The sequence below is a fragment of the Corylus avellana genome, chromosome 2, assembly GCF_965113065.1.
Source record: "Corylus avellana chromosome 2, dhCorAvel1.hap1.2, whole genome shotgun sequence".
In the NCBI taxonomy this organism is placed as follows: domain Eukaryota; kingdom Viridiplantae; phylum Streptophyta; class Magnoliopsida; order Fagales; family Betulaceae; genus Corylus; species Corylus avellana.
The window spans coordinates 28927483-28953754 of record NC_142491.1 but is presented as its reverse complement, the minus strand read 5'-3'; the positions used below and the strand labels follow the sequence as shown (position 1 = coordinate 28953754).

Genomic DNA, 26272 nt, shown 5'->3' with positions numbered 1-26272 from the left:
CCGTCTGATTTTTTTTTTCTTTTTCATTTTGTTTAAAAATAATTAATTAATTAATTTTTTAATTCAAATTTGATATATAATTTAGTATGGTTGTGTTTATTTTTGGATTTTGATATTGAGATAGTTTGGACCCTTAAATTCATTTAAGAGTTAAAATTAGAAATATGAGGATCTCATATTCTTACTAATGGGAGGGATTCGGATCCATTTTTCTTACTCAATGAACTAGAAAATAAAGAAAAAAAGAAAAAGATGTGACTAGTCTTGACAGCTTTTCAATTATGAGTTGACAATGCACGAAAGCTCTCAAACAGCAAACGAAAATCATAGAGGGGGGAGGAGTGTTGGGTTTTTTTATTTTTTATTTTATTTTTTTATCTTAAAGAGATATCATTTTTTAGAAAAGTAAAAAATAAAGTGATTTATATTTCTCTTATTTATTTTTTAAAGAATAATATTAATCAGCAAGAGGATGCCTAACATTTCTTTAAATAAAAACACCATTTATATATTAAAAAAATTAAAAATTATTGCAACACACTGGATAAACTGAGTTGAATTTGTTCAACATCAATGGTCTGTTAATTAAGCATTTTAACATACCTTAAAAACCAACGGCCATCCAGTATTCCTCCAACTGCAACCTTTGGATTGGCTTAATTACTTATATTTTCGATCTCCGGGGGTCAACTTCTTCTTCTTCTTCTTCTTCTTCTTCTACAATCTTCTTTTTGGCCGGAGATCGAAGGTCATTTTATCATCTCGCTTAACACGGAAAAGTGGGAAAGCTTGTGACGGTCAGCGTTCCCTCTAGAGCGGGAGAAGCTCAATGGTCTGCTCTACGTTACCCGCGCCTGATCGCATCCAATTCAGGTGCATGCACCAAATGTTTTATAAATTTTTCAGCTTTAATGCTTGCATTTTAAGAAATGTACATTTCCCTTTGTTTTGATACAAAACATTTCTGTTAGAAAATAATTTCAGCTAAAAATATTTTTATAACTTTTAACCGTGGCTACAAATAGCTGGCGACTTTCGGCAACCTCAAGAAAACACCCGTTACAAAATTCCAGCGACTGTTGAAAGTGGTGACCGACTGACGAAGTTCATTGAAAAATTCCGACGACTGTTGAAAGTGGTGGTCGGCGCAACTGGTGAAATCTAATGGCAAACATCTATTTCTAGCAACCTTTGGTGAAAATAGAGAATGAATTACAAAATGGAACAAGGTTTTCCCGATCAATTGAAAATGTTTTCGATTTGACTACGAATTTTTGTCATGCCAAACACTAAAAAATATGGAAATTTTTTTGTAAAAAATCATTTTACATCAAAACAAATGGAGCCTAAGTAGAGATTTTATTGCCATATATATATAAACCCATCACCCAAGCCCACGGGTCAAAGGCCTGTGGGCCCAAGAAAGCCCGGTGCGTCCAAATGGGCTTATCAAACGCACCCAGCACAAAGCAATGGATACGACGTCGTCCTCTACACTCTCGGACGGCCAAGGTCCAGGTACAGGGCCGTAATGAACCTCCTGCACTTAACATCCAGATGCATCTATCATATTAGGGACAAGGCTCGGCTACATAGATAGCTCACACAAAGCAAGATCACCGGGACATTTACGATCCTACTCTTAAAGACACCTCACAGATACATGCCATCATTGGAATCCTGTCAACATATATAACGGCCTCTTACCGATCATAAAGAAATGAGACACAAATATTAACTCTTCTAGTCGTTATGCCCAAATCCCGAATCCTCCGCCCGGCCATCATAACCACCTCTGCATGCTCAGCTACAAAAGGCCTCACCTCGAAGGTATGAGGGACCACGAAGACGCATACTAAGCTTATATACATACTGACTTAAGCATCGGAGGAGGAACCGCTGGCCAACACCCTGCGCATCCTCTTAACGCGTGCTTTAGTTTGCAGGTTTACAAAAAGGTGAACAACGAATGGCATAGCACGAAGACTTAAATTCCCTTAAGTTCACCATACCGGAAACTGCTTCAACAATATATATTTTAGCATAATCCTTCTTTTGATTCACATTATTTTTTTATGCAATAATTAGTGTTTTGTAGTTTTTGGCAAAATTTGGTTTTTCATATCTATTAAGTTCAACTTGTGGATGAAGAACATGTTGAAAAAGCTTAAAAATAAAAGTGCATTTTTGCAAGAACAAAAACGTTATTAAAAAAAACTAGATTTTTATTTTTCTACCAAACATATTACAATTTTTGTTTGGCATAGTTTTTTATGCACTAAAAGTATTTTTTAAAGTCATTAAGGTAATCTCAAACATGTTCTTAGTTTAGTACTTTGAATTTTAATAAGATTTATGTATTTTTAGAGTCATTCTCGGACGACTAAGGCTTGTTCTTATTCTTATTCAATATTGTTTTTTTTCTTCTTCCTAAATTACCTTCCAACTTCAATATATAGGTTCCGTTTGTAATTTTACAAATAATTTTAGATGGGATAAAGTTTTACTCCAAATTAAATTAAATGAACTTCTTCTCATTTAATTTATAAAATTATTATGTATCATTTTAGTATATGAGAAGCACACATTTTTTTTCAAATAGCATGCAAAAAAACACTTTTTAAAAAAATAAAAAATAAAATCATCCAATTTTATCATTACTATAAAAAAAAAAAAAGAAAAAAAAAACGAAGATAATTTTATCATTACAATTTTATTACCTGAATTAATTAAAATAAGTTTCTCCAATTGAATTCAACCTAAGGGAAATCTTTGTCAGTGGGCCCCAACAATAATCTCTCTCATCCAAGCAATAACCGACGCAAAAATGAAACTCACGTGGCAAACTCCAGGGCTTTAGGATGTTTTCATCCAAAAATGTTCCACGCGTCAGTTTTGTAGTGGCAGACACAATTCCGTGCATCGCAAAAAAATGTTGTGGGGGGATATAAGATAATAAGGTGTATATATATATATATATATATTAATTATCATATATAAAGCGACACAATAGTAATCTCCTCCCCCACTCCCTCAAACCTTATCCGCAACATGGCCATTTCCAGTTGCTCAGACTGGCCTCTAGCTTGCATCAACTCTTGCAGATCAAATTCCCACGGATCAACACTCATCCCGGCATGCAAAATCCTCTCCATTCTCTCAGTGTCATGCTCAAAATTCCAAAATTTTCGGGTCAACTCCTTCGGCTGCTCCCCGTCGCCCATATTAGAAGAGGCTTCCGGCAGCCTACCCGTCGTCGAGTTGAACGTAGACTTTCCAGATTCCGAGCAATGCACCGTACCAGATTCTGACAATCTAAATGATCTTTTACGTCGGTTATTTGGAGATCCCAAAACCCAGGAACTCGCTTTCGATTACTATGAAAAACTGAAACAACGGCCTGAATTTAGACCCGACAAATCGACGTTAAAGCAAGTAATCAGGTATTTGTCAAGCTCAAAGAAATGGCATGCGATTTTACTTCTTTTCAAGGATTTTAAGAATTATCATGTGTTCCCAGATGCCTCCACTTGTTCTAGATTGGTTAGCAGTTGCATTAGAGCAAGAAAATTCAAAATTGTTGAGACTTTTCTTGAAGATTTTAAATCTAATAGGGAAGTCAGCACTGTGTTGACCTTTGGATCTGCAATGAGAGGCTATAACAAGCTTCATATGTATAGGAGCACGATAGTAGCATTTAGGAAAATGAAATCTGCCGGAGTTTTTCCGGATTCTGAATGTTATTGCCATATCATGGAAGCTTGTGGCAAATTGGGTGATTCTCAGAAATTGATTCAACTGTTCAATGAGCTTCAAAATAGGGATGAACTAGATTTTTATTCATCACCCTTTTGCACTCGGATTTATGGGATTCTTTGTGAGTCACTCGCCAAATCAGGAAGAGCTTTTGAAGCTCTTGATTACATGAGGGAAATGACAGAGAAAGGGATCTCCAAGGATTCTTCCCTTTACTCTGCTTTGATATGTTGTTTTGCGGGCATGCGAGAAGTAAAGGTTGCAGAAGAGATGTACGAAGAAGCAAAAAGCAAAAAGATGGTGAGAGATCCCGGGGTGTACTTAAAACTTGTGTTGATGTATGTGGAAGAAGGGCCACTGGAGAAGACTCTTGAGATTGTTAAAGCAATGAAAGATTCAGGACTCAGGATTTCTGATTGCATATTCTGTGCAATTGTCAATGGCTTCTCAAAGAAAAGGGGGTTTCTGGCTTCTGTCAATGTCTATGAAGAGCTAATATTGCAGGGATGTGAAGCAGGGCAGGTAACCTACTCATCCATTATAAACGCCTACAGCAATCTGGGCCTTCATTGGAAGGCCGAGATGGTGTTCTCAGAGATGCAACAAAAGGGGTTTGACAGATGTGTGGTGGCGTATTCTAGCATAATTGTAATGTATGGGAAAACAGGGAGGCTTAGAGATGCAATGAGGGTGCTGGCGAAGATGAAAGAAAAAGGGTGTCAACCAAATGTATGGATTTACAACTCCTTGATGGAAATGCATGGGAGGGCCAAGAATTTGAGGCAGGTTGAGAAGTTGTGGAAGGAAATGAAGAGAAGAAAGGTTGGACCAGATAAGGTTAGCTACACTAGTGTTATTAGTGCTTATAGTAAGGCAGGGGAGCTGGAAATTTGTATGAGATACTACAATGAGTTTAGGATCAATGGGGGTGTGATTGATAGGGCCATGGCCGGAATAATGGTCGGAGTTTTCTCCCGGAGTAGTCGGATTGATGAGTTGGTGAAGCTTTTACGGGATATGAAATCTGAAGGAACTCGATTAGATGGGAGGCTTTATCATTCGGCTTTGGATGCCTTGAGCGATGCTGGTTTGCAAGGCCAAGCCCAGTGGTTGCAGGAGTCCTTTGCCACCACCTACTTGAATTCTTCACGTAAATAAATAAACCATTTTCTTCTTGTATGAAATTTTCAATTTTTGACCTCGGAAACAGCCACATGAATTGCTTCGAAACCAGGTTGTTTTACAGATGATCAGACTGCCCCTGTTTTGTGAGTTCTTCGTGACAAATTCTGTACACACACACACACACACACACACACACACACACATATATATATATATATATATATATATATATATATATGTCTTAAAATACATTAGGGTGCACCAGTTTGGTAATTACCTTTTTTTTTTTTTTTTTTATGTAAGAATGATTATGTAATTACTTATTCTACTAGAAAATTGTAATTGCATTATAATATTTATTTTGATTAATCATGAACCTTCTTGACTTTTATAGTTTCATTTGACGCCTCTGTAAAATATCCATCGTAAAATTAAAGTCAAAATGAATTTATTGTCACTATTAATTTCTGCAATGGCTCTACCTCCTCCAACCTATTTACCGAGTAAATGTTAGAGATAATATGTGGGTTGTCCCACATTGTCTAAGTGAGAAGAGTCTTTGTCCATTGGCTTGTATAAAAGTCTCATCCTCTTGTCTCACATTGCAAAGATACAAGGAGCTCTTCTTCCTTTAATTTCTATATAATGAAGCTTATATATAATCAAATTATTCAATAAAAGCCAAATGTGTCTCACATTGCTAAGATACAAAGAGCTCTTCTTCCTTTAATTTCTATATAATGAAGCTTATATATAATCAAATTATTCAATAAAAGCCAAATGTGGCTAGGGCTTTAGTGTATAGATATAGACATATTATCGAATCACCTTAATTTTGTCTTTCTTATTTATATTTCTGCTTTATATTATTTTTCACATTCTTTTATGGTATCAGAGTTAATAAACTAATGCCAATTATTAGATTTGGTTTATTTATTATTTTTTAATCTGTTGTAATTTCTTACTTCTTTTGTTTTCATTTCCCTGTAATTTTTTATTTGACATTTGCTATTTGCTATTTTGCCCTTTCTCTTGTCTTTCTCCTTTTGAGCTCCACCTAGTTGAAACTCATGGCCGAAGGTAGACCAATTTCCTCACTATTATCCCAGACAGTAAGAGAAGAAAAGGCAACGTTGAGAGCCCAGATAGGATCAAGGCTATCTGGGTAATTTTCTTCTGAGTCCTTTCTCCCAATGCATCAATTTTTGGAATCTATAGCATTTGTGTTATTTTCTTTTGCATCTTTTAGATCAGATCTGTTATTGTTATCCATCTCATTGCTCATATCTATCTGAGTCATTTCGTCGAGCACCTTCCCTACTCACTGCTCACTCGTGTGAGCAAGTCACAGAGAACATCATTCCTCTTACTTCTTTCGAAAGGCTTGTGCTTCTTCCTCACTCTTCCTTTATTTTTCTAATGATTTTGCTATGATCATCCCATAATATCATACGGCAAAGCCATATGAGAGACAATAATATTTGTTTTGTTTTTCATTTTCGTTGTCGTAGATTGTTGGTAAAAAAAAAATGCCGAAGAAGACATGACCCGATCCTCCTCCTCCGGCACCTTTCTCAGCTGCCCAACCACTGGCCGGCTAAGACCAGCGGCGCCCCACCTTCGCCATCGCATACCGCGTCCTAGATGCGCCGCCGCAAGAATCCACTGCCAGCCAAGCAGGCCGCCGTGCCAGCCAGCCGGCGTCGTTCCTCCGTTCATCCTTGACTCGTCGCAACCATTCACAGGTCAGATCCAGCACCATCCCATCCTGCCGGTTCAGCCACGGAAATTGCCCAGTGCTGCTGCAGACTTCATCCCACGGATTTGTTTTGTGATTTTGAGAAGACAAAATGTTTGGTTAGAGATTTTATTTACCCTTGTTTTAGTATTTATATATTCTTATTCTAAGTTAGGAATAAGATATTCTAGTTTAAATTCCAATTTTGGTTCTGTTTGGTTATGGTATCCTTATCCCAGCGTATCTAATCTGAGATTAGAGTCTTATCTCAAAAAAAAAAAAAAAAAAAAAAATCAAAAGAGGCCAAAGATGCCCACAAAAGAGGCTCAAGTTGCCCACCAAAAGAAGCTCGAGTTACCCATATTATTTTGGCCCTTTGATTGGCCTAGTTTATTTCTCTTGGCCCTCTGTTGGCCCATTATTGTAATTTGGCATTTGTGGTATTGTTTCAAACCCATGCCAATTTTAGCCCATAATTGGCTTTTCTATTTGGCTCATAGTTAGCCTCATGTATTTTGGCCTTTGTGGTATCGTTTAAAACCTAGGCCCAGCATTTGTGGTATTATTTTAAGCCCATGCCCATTTTAGCTCATAGTTGTCTTTCATGTAAGGCCTATAGTTGGCCCATTCCGGCCAAATGTTGCCGATGTTCAAGAACCGCCGATGTTTCAAATTTTGGCGCCATCACCTCCAGTCTCCACTGTCACCGATCAAGAAGCAAACTCAAAATTTCACAAGTTTTCAACTTGAGTTTGAGAGGGAATGTTAGAGATAGTATGTGGGTTGTCCCACATTGCCCAAGTGAGGAGAGACTTTGGTCATTGGCTTGTATATAAGCCTCATCCTCTTCCTCTTGTCCCAAATTGCTAAGATACAAGGAGCTCCTCTCTCTTTAGTTTCTATATAATGAAGCTCTTATGTACAATCAAATTATTCAATAAAAGCCAAGTATAGCTAGGGTTGGCAATTTCGACACGACCCGACAACCTGACACAAACACGACAAGAAATTAGCGGGTTTGGGTTTACTTTAAACGGGTTTGGGTCATAAATGGGTCGATCCGTTTATGGGGTGTCTGGCGGGTCATGTCAAGAGTCACCCATGGGTGACCTGCTAGACACATTTACTTTTTTTTTCTTTTTTTTTTAAACCTAAAGGAAAAACGTTTATGATTTTTTCCTCTCTAGCTCTCCAGACTCCACCCTCTCCTCACACTGCGCCGCCGCTCTTCTTTCTCCATTGATTTTCCTCTCTTAGTCTCTTTCTCGGTTTCTCCCTCTCATAGACGCACTCTCTCCCGCTTGCCACTCTCTCTCTCTCTCTGTGCTCTCCTCTCGCTGCCGACATCGCTACCGCTCTCCCCCTCTCTCTACTGCGCCGCCTACGTCGCACTGCCGCTCTCTCTCTTCTGCCGATGTCGCATCTGATATGTATCTCTCTCTTCAGTCTCTTGCTCTCTCAAGTCTCATGCTATGATTTTGTGCAGTTTCTTGGTAGGCTGTTCGGTTATTGCAATGGTTGTTGTTTGCACATAAGATGGTGTCCGTGTGTTGGTGTGGCCTGTGTGGGTGTTGGCATGCATGAATCATTGAATCAACCACTCTGATAGACTGATTATAAGAAAAACATGTATATATCCCTCCCTGTTCTTGAAATGAGCATTTGACTATTTGTTAGAATTGAAAATTTGTTGTGTTTGTTGATAAATAAAAATCTATAATTGTTATTCTAGACTCTGATTCTAAGAAAAACATGTATATAATCCGATTGTTGTTCTTGAAATGGATATTTGTTAGAATTGAAATTTGCTGTTTTTGTTGATAAATAAATGCCTACAATGTATTTGATGAATGGTCTACTTGCTATTATTCTAAACTGTCAACAACCAAACGGAAATGCTTACTTAATTAATGACAACAAACAATGTGTTTGATGAATGACAAATAATTAATGCTTACTTAATTCTAGTTTTGTGGTAGCATTACTAAATCTGGTTTGATTCTTACTTAAAGCCATGAACTTATCTTTAACTAACTTAGTAACGATTATGTGTGTAGGTGACTAATGAAGATTCGGTTGTATTCGATGACGATGTGGTTGAAATAAATACAATAGAATATCCTTCTATTTATACGAATCCGATGACGAAAAAAAGGGTTAAGAAGAAGCGTAAGAAGACCTCAATAGTTTGGACCAATTTTGATGAACTTTCTTCTACAGATCCAAATGACCCAAGGATATGGGCAAAATGCAAGTTTGTGATCATAAATATATAGCTAATAGTTCACATGGAACTAGAAATCTACAGAAGTATAGGAAGGTTTGTGGGGGAAAAATGATCATGATATTCAGCAATTGCTCCTATCTAGAGGTCAAGGAACTCTGTCAGTAAGTGTCTCAAAATTTTGTCCTAAAAGATATAAAGAATTGTTGGTTGCTACTATTATTAAGCATGACTTGCCTTTTTCATATGTTGAATATGATGGTGTAAGAGAAATGCATAGATACTTGCATAGTAATGTACCATTAATCTCTAGAAATACTGCTAAGACTGAATTGGTTAAGATGCATATGTTGGAGAAACAAAAGGTTAAGTCTTTGTTAAATGTTTGTCTTGGGAGGATTAGTTTTACATCTGATTTGTGGACTTCTTTGACAACTGATGGGTATATTTGCCTTATTGCACATTTTGTTAGCAAATATTGAGTATTATCTAAAAGGGTGTTAAGCTTTTCATTTATGCCTCCACCACATAATGGTGCATCTTTGGCTGACAAGATAAATATTTTGCTACAAGAGTGGAGGATTGATAGAAAGGTTTTCTTTATAACATTCGATAATGCTTCTGCTAATGATACTTGTGTTAACTAAAACAAACATTAAACATAAGGAAAGCCTTTCTTTGTGAAGGTGAGTTGTTTCATATGCGTAGTTGTGCCCATATTTTTAATTTGATAATGCAAGATGGATTGAAAGAGATCACTGATGTTATCCAAAATATTCGAGATAGTGTTAAGTATTTTAGAGGATCAGAAGTGAGAAAACAAAGTTTTCTTCAGGCTGTCAATCAAATGTCATTGGACAGGAACAAGGGGTAAGACAAGATGTGCCAACCAGATAGAATTCGACATATCTTATGCTTGAGAGTGCTATTCACTATAGGCGTGCTTTTGTTTATTTGGAGATGACTAATAAAAACTATAAGTTTTGTCCTAGTTCACTTGAATGGGAAAAGGTGATTGATATCAGTAGTTTCTTAAGTTGCTTTTATTGTATTATATGTGCCTTTTCTGGTACCAAATATCCCACAGCCAATTTATACTTTCCCGTAGTTGCATTGATTTATGTGAACTTGAAGCAAGAACTTGTGAGTGAAGATGGATATAAGCGATTAATGGCAAATCAAATGCTCACTAAATTTGCTAAATTTGAGAAATATTGGTCAGAATTCAGTGTAGCGTTGGCCATTGCAGTTGTCTTATATCCTCGTTACAAGCTTCGCCTTGTAAAGTACTACTATACGAAGATTTATGGAGTTGATTCTAAGGAGTATGGGAATGTTTATAAAAAGTTAACCAAACTTTTTATGGAGTATAGTGCTCCTACAACTTCAAGCTCCACAGTTGTTCGGCCACAAGAAGACTCAGATAGGGAAAATGTGAATAATATCATAAGTTTCTTAGCTTGTTAGTAACTTACTAACTTAGTATATTATACATATACTCATAACCACTTACTAATTTTATGTTTATATTTTCTCTTTTCATGTAGGAATTTCTAGCATTTGATGGAGTCGATTCTGATGCACAAATGACTCAATTAGAACTTTATTTAGATGATGCGAACCTCAATCGACTTGCTTTGAGACCCAACAAACAATATTGGAATACGGACCCAAGAAAGCTAAAATGCAGATTTTTATAGAAAACCTTGACCCAACGTTTACAAATGAAACGCGAACCAAAGGTATAATGAAACAACCCTTGACCCAACGTTTATAAATGAAACGCGAACCAAAGGTATAAAGAAAGAACCATCGACCCAACGTTTATAAATGAAACGCGAACCGAAGGTATATAAATTTGAACGCCACAAGGAATAATCCTTGATAAGTTCACAAGTTCTTTACAGAACCAAAAGAAGGCGCAAGCCTTACATTTTTTCTAATTTTCATTCATGATCCTCTCATTACAATGAGTGCATGCTATTTATAGAGCATGGCTGAAAATAAGAGTACCTGCCTAGTATGGAAAGGAAATTAAATTGGTTTACAACATTGGAAACTAAATAAAGTAAAAAAGGGCTAACTAATAAAAGCCTAAAATTAAGGTTGATTTAAGTCAATCAACCAATTAATTGGCATGTAATTTGGCAAGTGAATCATCCAATTAATTGGTATATAATTTGATAGTCAATCAGCCATAATCAACCATTAATCCATGCCATTGCTAAGGAAATTTTGTGCAATCTGCTCCATGAATAGCTTGGATCAAATTTATTATGCCTTCATCTCCCTTTGGGCCAAGCTTGGAATGCCCCATTTTAGAATCAGCCCAAATCTCTTGAATCAGCCCATTAAGTGCTTCTTTGATTTCTTGCATCTTGCTCTATTAATAGGCCCAACTGGAACATCCAATGGATTCTTTAATGATGCTTGTTGATTCTCATCATTAGATGTACCCAAGTATGTGGATAAGAATGCGACGTTTGACATCCTTTCATTTTGGAAAGGAAATGAATTTCGTTATCCTAAAGTAGTTGCCATGGCTCGTGATATTTTGAGTATTCCTATTTCTACTGTTGCTTCAGAATCCACTTTTAGTATTGGTGGACGTGTGATTGATCAGTATAAGAGTTTACTCAAACCTGATATTGTTGAGACATTAGTTTGCACTAGAGATTGGTTATATGGAGAGTAAGTTAATATTAGTTATTTGCATATTTAATTTTTTTTTTTTCATTTACTTGTATTTTTTTTATCTTACTTTAATGACATTAATTTCTCTTATCTTTTGATATAGAACAAGCTTTAATGAATGATGAGAATCAACAAGCATCATTAAAGAATCCATTGGATGTTCCAGTTGGGCCTATTAATAGAGCAAGATGCAAGAAATCAAAGAAGCACTTAATGGGCTGATTCAAGAGATTTGGGCTGATTCTAAAATGGGGCATTCCAAGCTTGGCCCAAAGGGAGATGAAGGCATAATAAATTTGATCCAAGCTATTCATGGAGCAGATTGCACAAAATTTCCTTAGCAATGGCATGGATTAATGGTTGATTATGGCTGATTGACTATCAAATTATATACCAATTAATTGGATGATTCACTTGCCAAATTACATGCCAATTAATTGGTTGATTGACTTAAATCAACCTTAATTTTAGGCTTTTATTAGTTAGCCCTTTTTTACTTTATTTAGTTTCCAATGTTGTAAACCAATTTAATTTCCTTTCCATACTAGGCAGGTACTCTTATTTTCAGCCATGCTCTATAAATAGCATGCACTCATTGTAATGAGAGGATCATGAATGAAAATTAGAAAAAATGTGAGGCTTGCGCCTTCTTTTGGTTCTGTAAAGAACTTGTGAACTTATCAAGGATTATTCCTTGTGGCGTTCAAATTTATATACCTTCGGTTCGCGTTTCATTTATAAACGTTGGGTCGATGGTTCTTTCTTTATACCTTTGGTTCGCGTTTCATTTATAAACGTTGGGTCAAGGGTTGTTTCATTATACCTTTGGTTCGCGTTTCATTTGTAAACGTTGGGTCAAGGTTTTCTATAAAAATCTGCATTTTAGCTTTCTTGGGTCCGTATTCCAATATTGTTTGTTGGGTCTCAAAGCAAGTCGATTGAGGTTCGCATCAATGAAGGTGAATAACAAAGAAGAGGATATTCTGACATTGGATAGTTCTAATTCCTGTGACATTTTAAGTATATCTGGAGCATGTTAAAATGAGCATATTTGTGGATCATTCAACTATTCAAGAGTGGACAACAAATGTCAAAAATGGGAACCCAATTTGTATTTGTAAATTTGTAATGATGATGTAGTTTTTTTTTTTTTTTTTGTAATTTGATTAGACAATTAAGCCTATTAACTTATAACTATTAAGTGATTTGGTGTTGCTAGCCTGCTAGGAGTTTAATTTCAAGAGATAATTGCTAAATCTATTATTATTTCATTTAAAAACAAAAACAAATCATTTTTTTAGATAAACGGGTAAACGGGTTGTGTTGACTCGACATGACCCATTATTTTAAATGGGTCTCATGGGTCATGTTGGGTGACCCGTGAAAATTCCTGTGTCATATCGTGTCTGGTGGGGCTGACCCGTTAACTAAATGGGTCGTGTTTGGGTGTACCTTAAACAGGTCGCGGGTACCTGCAGGTCGTAAACGGGTCGGCCTGCAGATTCGTTTTGCCAACCCTAAGTATAGCCTATAGGGCTTTAGTGTGTGGATATAGGCATATTGCCGAACCACCTTAATCTTGTCTATCTTATTTATATTTCTGCTTTATATTATTTTCGCATCCTAAATTCTTTCGGTAAATAAGCTCCAAAGGATTTAGAACCTTCTAACCAAAGAGCTAATAGGGGAATATATATTAAGTCAATTGTAATAATAAAATAGTCATCACTACATCACATCACAATAAAACATTCAAATATTACAAGCCAAGTTTAATGGTCAGGATCACCAATGCCAGCAGACATTCAGTCCCTCTGTTCGGTATGACAAAACACGTTGTATCTGGGATATTCCCTTTTGCATTCTACAAGCCATCTCCTCACCATCTCTTCTCTCTTAACCTTTTTCTTCTTCTTCTTTTTGTTTTTTTTTTTGAAAAAATCAAAATGTTAAACTGAAGAGATGGTGGGGAGATGGTTTGTAGAATGCATTGTAGCATTCCTCTATTGTACCCCCATCTAGAAATGACCTATGAACTTATTACCCAAATTCTATTAATATTTGAACCACAAGTAATCTGACAAGCCAGGGCCCAACCGTAAATACTAGCTTGGCAAGGTCGGCCAAAGTCATCAACTTCCTGTCGAGCACTCTAAGTTCCACCCTTTAAAGGGCAATCCACGGTAAAACAAGAAAATTTTACAGGTGGGAACATATCATTCTGTATAACCACGACTTATCAAGTAAAGTACACAAGGAAAATGTTATTAAGGTGAACAACAATTTATAAAAGATGTAGAGATCACATGCAACATTACATAAAAGGTCTTTTTTATTTTTTATTTTTAAAGAATAACAAGGCCATGATGATGCATAATAACAAAATAATAATAATATATGTAATCGAACAAGTCATAGTTACTCCTCTATATGGTATGTTCGTACCTTTAACCTTTTTACGGTGAGGTTTACGCATCTCGGTGACAACTGGTACAACATCGTAAGCTACAATAGCCAACCACCACTAGTGGCCCAACCGAGTCTAACTTTGTGTGGCCTACACCATTGGTAATGCCACAAGTTATGTTCATTATCCGTACATGGTTGCGCTAGTCACTCTTTCCAATTGATCAAAGGAAAACAATATAAAGATAAACTCTAGACCATAGGGTTAAGTCCATATAATAGTATGCACATGCTCCATATACTTCACAGATTTTTCTAATGGAAGCCATGTCATATGATGCAGTTAATCATTTTATTTTACATGCATACACTTTTAAGACTCACTCGATGCATCATTCCTTTTTCAAACACCCATATATACAAAACAGAGTTCACAACAATATACAAAATGTTTCATGCGAGTATAAAGTATGGACGTTTAATAATAAAAATAGACATGTTATAAAACTTTGATTAAAAATTTCACGTGAGTTTCAGTCACCTTTGTTGCAAAAGTCCTCTTTGTAATAGTCCATAAATCCTCCAATACAATCTCCTGCGAAAAGGCTTTACTATTAGTCACACCTCTAAGTTAGAACACCCAAAAAAACCCTAAAACGTAAATTTTTAGGCATTTTGCTAGCTGGCCAATCGATTGTTACTAGGCAAAGTTTAATCGATTAGAATGCTTTGAAGGTAAATACAAAGACTCCAAATTACACCTAGAGGAGGGGGAGGGGGGAGGGGTGACCCAGGAAATCATTTACTATAGAAGAAGGAGAAATTACAAGTTGCTCAAACTTACAAAACCTTTGTAGTTGACACAAACCCGTCTAGACAAGTGACCCTTCTTGCCTTTTACCGTGGGTAGTTCTCCTAGAACCTCTGGTACTTCTTCTATTGACCTCCCTTGCCAGAACTTCTTACAAGTTGCAAGATATATCGACTGTTTACACACAAGTTGCAGAAAATAATTTACAGCACAACTCTAGGAGAGTATAGAGACTAAGCTCACAAACATAAAACCTCTCCTAGCACAGAAGGAAAAATTTCACTCAAGCACTTAGAATTTTTCTCTCAATTTCATGCTTCTGTCCTCCGTTTTCCTTGATTAAAATGAGCAGCATGAGTGCTCTATTTATAGGCAAAAATGGGAAGGCCCTTCAGCTGAGTTAGTTAAAGTTTCTAATTGGCCGTTCGGACGGCAGCACTAGGCGTTCGGACAACCATGTCTTCACGTGTTGAAGTGGCAAAATGTGGACATCTTTCCCAGGATTCCTGCAAGAATTTAATGTGCGGTGCTGACCACCAACGCAATGACCGTTCGGACGATCTTGACTGCCATTCGGATAGTCAAGTCTTTATGGCTACCAAACTCCATGTTTTATGGAGCATTTAAGTTGTCAGCCATTTCTAGCTGTCTTCCCACCTACTTTGAACTGTTGGGATCGTTTGCATAAATATCGAAACTTTTTCTTTTTATGCAGCGGATTAAAGAAATACAATCCCCAAGAACTTTTGCCAACAAGATAAAACATACTTAGATCTAATAACATATATGTAATATTACTTACATGTAGCTTCGGCGTCTCCTAGGCATTGGGGCGAAGGAGCGCACAATCGTTTTTCCCATGATGTAGGGCCGAGCAATTGTTGTTCCAACAAACTTGCAAACTTATGGTATGAGTCAAATACTCATTCCATGTTTTTTTCATTCTTCGTGTTCTTCGTGTTAATCGCATTTTTGATGAACTTGTGGTTGATCTTCAAAAGGATCTTAATGAACAATTTCATCTTCTTGGATTTCTCCAAGAATAAAGGATTCAATTCTTCCGTCAGATCTTCTCTTCGATGATTGAATATGACTGTGAGTGTGGGTTCACACTATTTTCTCAAGAGGCTAGAGAAAACTAGAAGCAAAGACCTAGAGAGTAATTATCTCCCTTTGCCGTGTATTACTTTCAGAAGAGAGAAAACAGTTTTTCAATTCTTCTGTAAGTCTGATGTGTTTCCACACTCAATTCATTGTGTTTTTGCTTCTCTTTGGCACCTCTATTTATACTATTGGGATCTCAGGAGAAAATTGATTCTTAACCATGTGGGACTACCACTTGGTTTAGCACTTGGGTTTAGGTTTTATCCTCAAGCCCATTGCTCCTTAGACTTAACTTTAGACCTTTGGATTTAATTCCCTTGGGCCCAAAGTTTACTTACTAGCTACAAGAATTAAAACCAAAAAACCCAAAGCTTATTTTAATTCGTTAACCTGTAGGAATTAAATCACGAGCCCAATTGCTCTATTTAATTTCCTAAGTCTAATTTCTCCAACTTGGCCCTTTAGATTAATAAATCTCTGTGGCCTATGTTTTATAAAATAAAACATCCCAAGTAAATACACATAAATATAACAAAGGCCCAATATTTATACTAGTCAATTTACATCAGCTCAAAGAGGGACCCAAAGGAAAAAATATCAATAGCTTAATAGGTCCGCGACTATGTCTACATTGATCATATCATACGACTCTATTTAATCACAATTAATACCACTACATAACTATGACTGCACTCTAATGAATATTTTTGATTTAATCAATTAATCTTCGTGACGTACTTATTATGTATGTTACCCCTCCATGGAATCATTCCGTAGTCGAATCAAAGTCTATGTACTGCCACTTTGTTCACTACATCTTTCCTTGAGTCACCGATTTAACTTCATGATTATCCTTATATACCTTATGAGAAATATTCTTACCTTGTACATGTATAAGTTTTATTCATACCTACTGAAACACTCAGGCTTGACCTTCAAGATAATCTTTCCTATTAAATCTAAAACAAGGGTTCGTTCCTTGTCGCTTTGTCTTAGCTAAAGGATTTGGATTCCTTCTTGAAATCAGTGTTCCGACAATGCTACATGCGATCACCCAACGTACCGAGGTTAGATTGACCATTAATAGGTCTCATTCTTTTAATACATCAAAGTAATCTACACTTCACATCTGAGTTCAAAGAACTTCTCAAGATTTAAAGTAAATACTATAAGCCGTCGTGCACATACATCATTGTTAAGATAATATTAGTAACAAATGATGACACATGTAGTCCTGTTCGGTGTATGGCCCAAACCTGCCAATACTCCAACATATCAACTCGAAGCCTACCTGTAACGCCCCAAAAATTAACCTTGGCTAACCTGGCAGGATTACTGGCAATTACCCTAGTTAAACCAACTTATGGCTAAATGAGGAATCACCCCTCTAAGCATTATCAGATTTAATGCATAGGAATGTGAAATAAATATGAGAAAACTATTAAATCATGAAATGGACAAGTATATTCCTCGAAATTAAGACATGGAGCAACTAACAGTAATACTAAAAAATCCTGATAACCTTTAGAGCAAAGTCTATTGTGGCAGCCACGCCACCCTTGGGTTCTAGCAACAGATTTCCTAGAAAGGTAATAATAACTGATAAGTGCCAAAATATTCATATTTTAGCCCTTAACTTATATTTGTTAATTCCTTAGTTTTGTTAGTTTATGCTATTTTATTTCCATTTTGTATTTTCTTTGTTTTATAGGTTTTTGGAAGAAAAGAAAGCATTTCGGAAAAAGTTTCAAGCTTAAAAGGCAAATTGGGAAGACCTACAAGATATGGTTAAGCTTAACCAAACATAATAGATGACCTATATGATGTTGTTAAGTTTAATCAAATAAAGGAAATGATTAAATCAGAATTTCTTAAATTAGAGTCAAAATTGGATTGGATTCAAATTTGGATTCTGCATATGTCTCGGTATTTTGACCATAACTTTCAGCTCAAATATCCGATTGAGTGAAATAGCATTTTCCTAATTCGGACTACCGCTATGCCAAAAGCAGCCCGCAAGATAGGAACGCAATTTTGGATGAATCCTATTCTGATTTGGACTTTGGTTTTCTCTATCTTAATTGGACTAGGACTTAAATCTCCAAATTTCCTAAGATTACTACGGCTTCTAGGACTCTCTTAAGCCCTATAAATAGACCTCTACGCCTCACAATTTAATACACAATTTCAAGGAGACAACTTTGGAGAGAGGAATTGGAGGCTGCTTCTAGGAGCGATTTTTGGTTATTTCTTTATCTTTTCTTTTTAGTTTTATTTTAATTATGTGTAACTAACTCTTAAGGAAGGCTATATTGAAGCCCTAATTTTGTTTATTTAATATTTCAATATTGGTGCCTTTGTGATAATCATATTGTGTTGCTTAACTTGATTAATTCTTGTTTTCTTGAATTCCTCATATGTATGTGATTGACCATTATATGCATGTGGTATGGATTAGTTAATTAAATCAATTTGGATGACCGAGTCCTGGATTTAATAAGAATAACAAAAGAAATCCACACCGGATTCTTGGGTTAATCAACATGAAAAACTGGGAGTATACACCCATGCCCTAGGTTCCGTGTGTTTGTCAATTTCCATAGATTTATGCTTTCTTAAAGAACAACTTAGTATACACCCATCTAAATCCGTTGAGAAAGAAAAGAGTTAGAGTATACACCCATGCCTAACTCGTTGCTTTGGGAAATCAATAGCTTAAGGAGTATACACCCATGCCCTTAGGTTGACAAACATTAGGTATTTATAATATGATTAGATCATTGGCATATTGTTATATTATTTGAGCATGATTAGTGGTGGATATCAAAGTCCTACCTTTACCTTATCTTTATTTTTATTTATTTTCCTTAGTATCAATATCAATCTCGGGACAATTTTGGAATTTTAATTACTTCTAAAACAAAATCAACAATCTCCGTGGGATCGATCTCGTACTTGTTGCACTATACTATCGTTTGATTTTGTGCACTTGCGAGTAAAACGTACAATTATTTGCCTATTAATTTAGGTAGATATTTGCACAACAAGTTTTTGGCGCCATTGCCAGAGATTATTTGATTTTGTTTCAATTTTTTTTTCCTTTAATTTATTTTTGTTTTAAATTTTTCTGTTTTTCTAGTTTTTTTTCGCAGTTCTTGTTCTGCCTCTGGAAGTGCGCTCGAGCGCCCAACCAGGGCGATCGAGCACACCAGTACACCGTGAGGTGCGCTCGATGGCACTTTCGGACGGCAGCATAGTTACTGTACTAATAATTGATCTGATTTTTTTTTTCTTTTTTCTTTTCCTTTCATGCAGGGTCAGTTGAGTCTGCATCTTCGTACATTTTAATTTTAATTTTGTTTCTATTTTCCCTTTTTATTTTAACCTTTTGTTATTTTTGTTTTCACACATGTGGGGCGACATTCCAACTCCCCGTATACCATGTTCATGTTGCCATAACCCTTATCACCATGTTAAAGAATGTCCTACAATGAGACAAATTTCTAACAAATTTGATGGGCACATGAACACATCATTCTCTAGACCGGGGAATGACCGGTAGTTTGATTCCTGCAACCCATCATTGAGCCAACAGTTCAATCTCTCATAGCAAGCTCAAGCTCCCGAAATTCATGCTCCACAATCTCATGGATTGCAACATCACTCATATAAGCAATTCTATGATCATGCATATTCCTCTCAATCAGCTCCACAACAGCAATATCAGGTTGAACCACCTTCTCTTGAGTTTCCTGAAAATACATTAGCTATGATCCGTTCAGCAATTGAGGAGATGAAGAACTCTCATTTGAAATCAGTTCAAAGGACAGAGGCCCACTGTACACAAAGAACAGATTTTCTCAAAAAGGAAGAGCCCCAAAGTCAGTTAGTTACCACTCTTCATGGACATTATATGGAGGAAGAGAGTAATTGCTATCATGAAGAGGAGCCATCTCCATAGTTCTATGATCATTCATAGTCTTGTCTTAGCCTCAGTCTGCGGCAATCCATTTTCAAGATAGAAGCTTATGAAGAGGTGCTATCTCCAATCAATTGGAATCAACAATACCAAGAAGAACGACATCCTCCAAAAAGTTATGCCTTAGAAGAAGTGAGTCCTACCTTTGAAGAAGCGCATGCCAACTTAGAAGAAATAATATCAGCTTCTCTTAGATAAATGGAGGAAAGAAATCGATCATTTGAAAGGAGGAAGAACTCTTGTATGCAATCATTTGAAAGGATGGAGGCTCATCTCAAGCAAATATCAGATATCCTCAAAGAAGAAGAGTGTCAAAGTCAGTTGATGAAAAACCCCAAAGGACAATACATGGAGGAAGAGTGCACCTACTATCAAGTGGAAGAGGGGAAGGAGGAGCAAACCGAAATTCCACAGGAGCCACATCAGGAAAAAGAAGAGAGCACTAAGATTTTTTCAACATTAGTTCTTATTTCTAAAACACCAAGAGGCCAGGAGAGAAGTCTGTTAGAGCTACCACATAAGCAAATTGAGGACATCAAGATAGAGAAGCTCCATGAGTTTTCTTCCTACTTTATTCCAGTTCATGATTCCCCATTGATGAGAAACTGTTTGATAAAACTCAAAGTGGTCCTCCCCGATCTATAGACATTTGGAAGCATCTTGCAATAGGAAGAATTCATTCTTTTTGGTGCAACAGAAGGAAAAATTGGTGCTTCAAGTTTAAAGTTCCACAGTCTGGCTGAAGACGTTCAATTTCGCGTTCATGGGAGGCACCTTGATAAGTGCCAAATATTCCATATTTGGACCCCTTTATTTACATTAGTTAATCCTTTAGATGTGTCGTTATTTAATGTTTTATGTTAGTTTTGTGTTTTTAGTATTTTGTAGGTCATTGAAGAAAAACTATAGCTTTAAAGGGAAAAATGCAAAGTTTGGAAGAAAGCATAATTTGAGAGGACCTAGATGATGTGGTTAAGTTTAACCAAACAAAGAAAAGGTTAAATCGGATTAAAGATTAGACTGGATTAAAGTTCAGATTGGATTAAATTTCGGATTGAATTCAAATTCACATTTTGTACATGTCTCAGTATTTTGACCATAACTTTTCTCTCAAATATCGGATTGAAGTGATTCAAGTGTCATTGGAAAGCTAACTCAAAATAATACAATTTGTTGTGAAATATGATTTTCCTAATTCAGAGAGTTACTATGGAAAAATCTCCCCGTAATTAAAGGACACAAATTTGGACGAATCCTATTTCGATTTCAGACTTCTATTTTGACTGGGAGACAGACCTCCGAATTATCTAGGTTTAATAGGGCTTCTAGGACTTCCCTAAGCCTATAAGTAGACTTCTGTACATTTAAGAAAATATATAGAATTCCAGAGAGCAAAATTATACAGTTTTTCTCTTTTTAGTTTAGGTTTTCTTTAGATGTAGGTTTTATTTTTATGTGGAGCTAAATTCCCAACTAAGGTTGGGGATGAAGCCTCACCGATGAAGAACATCAATACTTTCATGTAAGTCTTTATTTATCTGATTTTATTGGGTTTCATATTTCAATTGTTTTACTTCTTTTCAATCACATGCATATGAGAAATTGAAGAATACAGAAATTAATTAAGTTAAGCAACACAATATGATTATCACAAAGGCGCCAATATGGAAATCTTAAATAAACATAATTAGGGCTTCAATCTAGCCCTCCTTAAGAGTTAGTTACACATAATTAAGATAAAACTAAAAAGAAAAGGGAAAGAAAGAACCGAAAACCGCTCCTAGAAGTAGCCTCCAATTCCTCTCCCCAAAGTTTTCTCCTTTCAAAGATGATTATTCTCATGGTTTAGAGGTCTATTTATAGGGCTTTAGCAGTCCTTGTTATACTAGTAAACCTAAAAAATTCGTAGGGTTTAGTCCTATTACAAGTGGGACTTGGAATACCCTAATATGGAAGGAAAGGACAATCTGGCCACAGCTCATTGTTCTCCAGTGCACGGGTGCGCTCGATCACAGCCCATGTGCTCGATCGCAGTGCGACCGATTGTATGTCTCTTGTGCTCGATCGCAGTGCGATCGACCGTATGTCTCATGAGCTCGATCGCACTACCATAATGTTTTTGCTTGCTTCAAGTCTTCTAACTTTTTTCCAATTTTATCCTTTAAGTCCGATACTTCCAGGAATGCTTTCTTTTCTTCCAAAAACCTATAAAACAAAGGAAATATAAAAAGAAAGTAAAATCGCACAAACTAACAACACTAAAGAATTAACACATATAAGTTTAAGGGCTAAAATATGAATATTTTGGCACTTAACACACCCCCAAACTTACATATTGCTAGTCCCTTAGCAATACAAAACTAAAAAAACATGGAAAAATAGAAAACAAAAAGATAAATCCATCTTTCTTGGGATATACGATTGCATTTAGCACATGCTACAAGCCTTTTAATCCCCTAGGAATTCCCTAGAGGACGAGTGAAGTCTCGTGAGGGTTTTCCAGGAATGTTACCCACAAACATCATGCAAGAGTTCATGCTATCCAAAAATTAAGGCATCACTCAAAATCATGATTTTCATTCATTTGCAAGCTTAAAATGATAAACTCTATCTTCATAATGAATTGGAATTTTAGAGTCTAATTACTTACAAAAGACAAGTTAAGGCATCACAGATTCGAAACAGCGTAAAGTAAACTAGCACATAAATATGAATGTTCTAATTATTTCCAATATGCAATGTTTCAATATCTCAAAGTTCACTGAAATTCCCATTAGAGTGAACAACAATGGCATATTTTTCTTTTTTCTTTTTTTCTTTTTTTTTTGGGTGTGGTTCTGCAATGTTTGGTTCCCTTAAGCTTTCTAATTGACCCATGTTGCGAGTGTTAGGCCAATGACTCCCAAACCAGATGGTTTTAGGGCATTAGGTGTAAAACACCCCTAAAGACTTACTAACTCGAGTAAAAAAGGCTCAAAACCAACTTAACCATGACATTTACCAAATCAAAATTCTTCACCTTTTGACATGAACACTCAATGCTTTGAGGCAATAGGTCCAGTTACTTAGTGAAAAACTTATTAATGATCATCATTTTTTTTCCCTTTTTTTTTTTTTTTTTTTTTTTCTATACTCTTTTTCTCTTTTTATATATATAAATATGCCAAAGTATCCATCTAATAAGTCATTCAGTTTCATCCAAGACATAGAAACACACACATCAGACTTTTATGTCATACCCCACAAATTATGTGCTAATATGTTTGTGCAGATCATATCAAACATGTGAATTCTCAACTGCCAAAAGCAAGTAACCAAATTGAAAAATCCTATCATCAGATCATGTATTCAAAATTTTAAGCTCACCAATGAGAATCAAATCACAATTTATAATAAGATCAACCAAAATTTTAAGACAACATGAACATGCATATATTTATATTTTTTTTCTTTTTCAAAAATGGGACAAAGTGCTTATAAAGTGTCTCTCATACCCCCAAACTTAAATTGCACATTGTCCCCAATGTGTGTATAACATGGAAAGATCTTACCCGAGAGATGGATGACATGTTTGGAATGGCATGGCTCATTGCATACCCCCAAACTTAAACTGAAGCACACTTGTTCCTGAAAATTAAAACACTTAAGTAACAAAGGGAAAACAAAATGAAACTAAAAATAACCAATAGAAAAATAAAACAAATAGGAAATAAAAAGGATATGCTATGGGGTGCCTCCCATGAGCGCTAAGTTTAACGACTTTAGCAAGACTGTGGCGTTTTAAACTTGAAGCACCAGTCTTTCCTTCTCTTGCACCAAAGGGAATGAATTTTTTCTATTGCAAGGTGATTCCAATTGTTTATAGATTAGGGAGGACCACTTTGAGTTTTCTCCAACAGTTTCTCATCCGGGCGGGAATCAGGGAATTCATCTATCTTGATGTCCTCAATTTGCTCATCACATAACCCCAGCAGACTTCTCTCTTGGATTCTTGGTAATTCGGGAATATGGGCTAATGTTGAAGAAGTTTCAGTGCTCTATTCCTTTTCCCGATGTAGCTCCTTTAGAACCTCAGTTTGTTCATCTTCTTCTTCCACCTTGTTGTTCTCAGGTGTGGAATCCAATAAGGCCTTAGCTTAATCATGTATCATGTCAAGGTCCAAATCAAATTCATATGGAGCAAAGTGCTCTTCCAATGGATCCTCTAGACTTGGCTCACTAAACATCTCAGCTTGCTTGAGGAACTTGTCAAGATCTTGGTCAAATTCAAACTGATCAAAACACTCATTCAATGGATCCTCAAGACTAGGCTCATTAGAAGTCTCAGCATACTCAAGTAGCTTGTCCAGGTCTAGGTCACCTCCAAATTCATCAAAGCACACTCCCAAAGGATCCTTAAGACTTGGCTCATTAGAAGTTTCAGCATGCTCAAGTAGCTTGTCCAGGTCTAGGTCACCTCCAATTTGATCAAAATGCTCTCCCATCGGATCCTTAGGACTTGGCTCACAAAAACTCTCTTCAACAGTTTCTTCATTCCCAAGTGTGGTGGTTGTTTGCTCATAATAGTAAGTGCACTCATCCTCCATGGTGGATTGCAACCGTTGATTATTGGCCTTACAACGGCTAAGAAAAGCTGACATTGTTTCTTCTAAACTAGCAGAATTCTTCGGAGGAGGTATCTCTTCTTGGTATTGCTGAGGTGGAGAGGAATAGGAATAGTCATATATGGGAGATGAGTCCTCTTCATGAGCTACTATCTTCAAAATCGATTGTCTCAGACTGGGGCTAAGACAAGAATAGGATTGACCACATAACTGTGGAGATGGCTCCTCTTCATGAAGTTGTCGTGCTTGAATTCCAGGAGCTTCAGCTTGCCATGAGAGATTAGACTATTGGCTCCACAACAGGTTATAAGAATCAAAATAGCTGTCGTTCCCCGATGTGTTCATATGCCCAAAAAAACTCGTTAGAAATTTGTCTTATTGAAGGACATTCTCTAACATAGTGTTTTAGGTCATGGCATAATGAACATGGTCCATGGGGCGTCGGAATGCCTCCCCACATGTGTGAAATTGAAAATAAAAGAACAAAAAGTTAAAAGACAAAAAAAAAAAAAAAAAAAAAAAAAAAAAATTAAAAATAAAACTTACGAAGATGCAGACTCAACTGACCTTGCATGAAAAGAAAAGAAAAAAATCAGATCTATAATTAGAACTGTTTATGTGCTGCTGTCCAGATGTGCGATCGATTGCATCGTGAGGTGCACTCGATCGCACTGGTGCACTCGATCGCCCTAGTTGGGTGCTCGAGCACACCTCCAGAGGCGGAACAGGAACTGCGAGAAAAAACTAGAAAAACAGAAAAATTTGAAACAAAAATAAATTAAAAGAAAAAAAAGATTCTAAACAAAATCAAACAATCCCCGACAACGGCGCCAAAAACATGTTGTGCCAAATACTACCTAAATTAATAAATAATATTTAGTACGTTTTACTCGCAAGTGCACAAGATCAAACGATAGAATAGTGCAGCAAGTACGAGATCGATCCCACGGAGATTGTTGATTTTGCTTCAAATTAATAAAAATATCAACTTGTCACTAAATTGATATTGTGAAAAAAAAAATTAAAAAAAAATATAAAGATAAATGAAAAGGTAAGGATTTGATATCCACCACTAATCATATATAGATAATATAACAGTATGCCAATGATCTAATCATATTATGAACACTTAATGTTTGCCAACCTAAGGGTATGGGTGTCTAGTCCTTAAGCTGTTGATTTTCCTAAGCAACGAATTAGGCATGGGTGTATACTCTAATTTTTTTCTTTCTTAAAGGATTTAGCATGGGTGTCTACTAAATTGTTCTTTAAGAAAGCATAAATTTGTGGAAATTGACAAACACATGAGGCCTAGGGCATGGGTGTCAACTCCCGGTTCCCCATGTTGATTAACCCAAGAACCCGGTGTGGATTTCTTTTGTACTCTTATTAAACCCAGGACTCGATCATCCAAATTGATTTAATTAACTAATCTATACCACATGCATATAATGGCCAAGCACATACATATGAGAAATTCAAGAAAACAGAAATTAATCAAGTTAAGCAACACAATATGATTATCAAAAAGGCGCCAATATAGAAATATTAAATAAATATAATAAGGGCTTCAATCTAGCCCTCCTTAAGATTTAGTTACACATAATTAAGATAAAACTAAAAAGAAAAGGGAAAGAAAGAACCGAAAACCACTCCTAGAAGTAGCCTCCAATTCCTCTCCCCAAAGTTGTCTCCTTTCAAAGATGATTCTCATGGTTTAGAGGTCTATTTATAGGGCTTTAGAAGTTCTTATTGCACTAGTAAACCTAAAAAATTGGTAGGGTTTAGTCCTATTACATGTGGGACTTGGAATACCCTAATATGGAAGGAA

At 36.2% G+C, this 26272-nt stretch overlaps 1 protein-coding gene across 4 annotated transcripts; it reads left to right on the top strand.

Moving 5' to 3' along the window:
• Positions 1-3011: 3011 nt before the first annotated feature.
• On the top strand, positions 3012-10444 carry LOC132164354 (Pentatricopeptide repeat (PPR-like) superfamily protein). 4 transcript variants are annotated; one of them, XR_009438371.2, is made up of 5 exons: positions 3012-4906; positions 5943-6046; positions 6393-6738; positions 8677-9007; positions 10391-10444. XR_009438371.2 is itself a non-coding variant. In XM_059574865.2 (2 exons), the coding sequence occupies exons 1-2, from the start codon at positions 3052-3054 to the stop codon at positions 6401-6403; spliced, it is 1866 nt and encodes a 621-aa protein (XP_059430848.1). In that variant the 5' UTR covers positions 3012-3051; the 3' UTR covers positions 6404-6858. The 4 variants fall into 4 exon arrangements, 1 of the variants encoding a protein (XP_059430848.1); XR_015911484.1 differs by lacking the exon at positions 10391-10444 and having other exon boundaries at positions 8677-9190; XR_009438370.2 differs by lacking the exons at positions 8677-9007; positions 10391-10444 and having other exon boundaries at positions 6393-6858.
• The last annotated feature ends 15828 nt before the right edge of the window (positions 10445-26272 follow it).

Bases quoted from the DNA above. Each gene is read 5' to 3' on its own strand.
- LOC132164354 (XM_059574865.2), top strand. From the start codon at position 3,052: ATGGCCATTTCCAGTTGCTCAGACTGGCCTCTAGCTTGCATCAACTCT.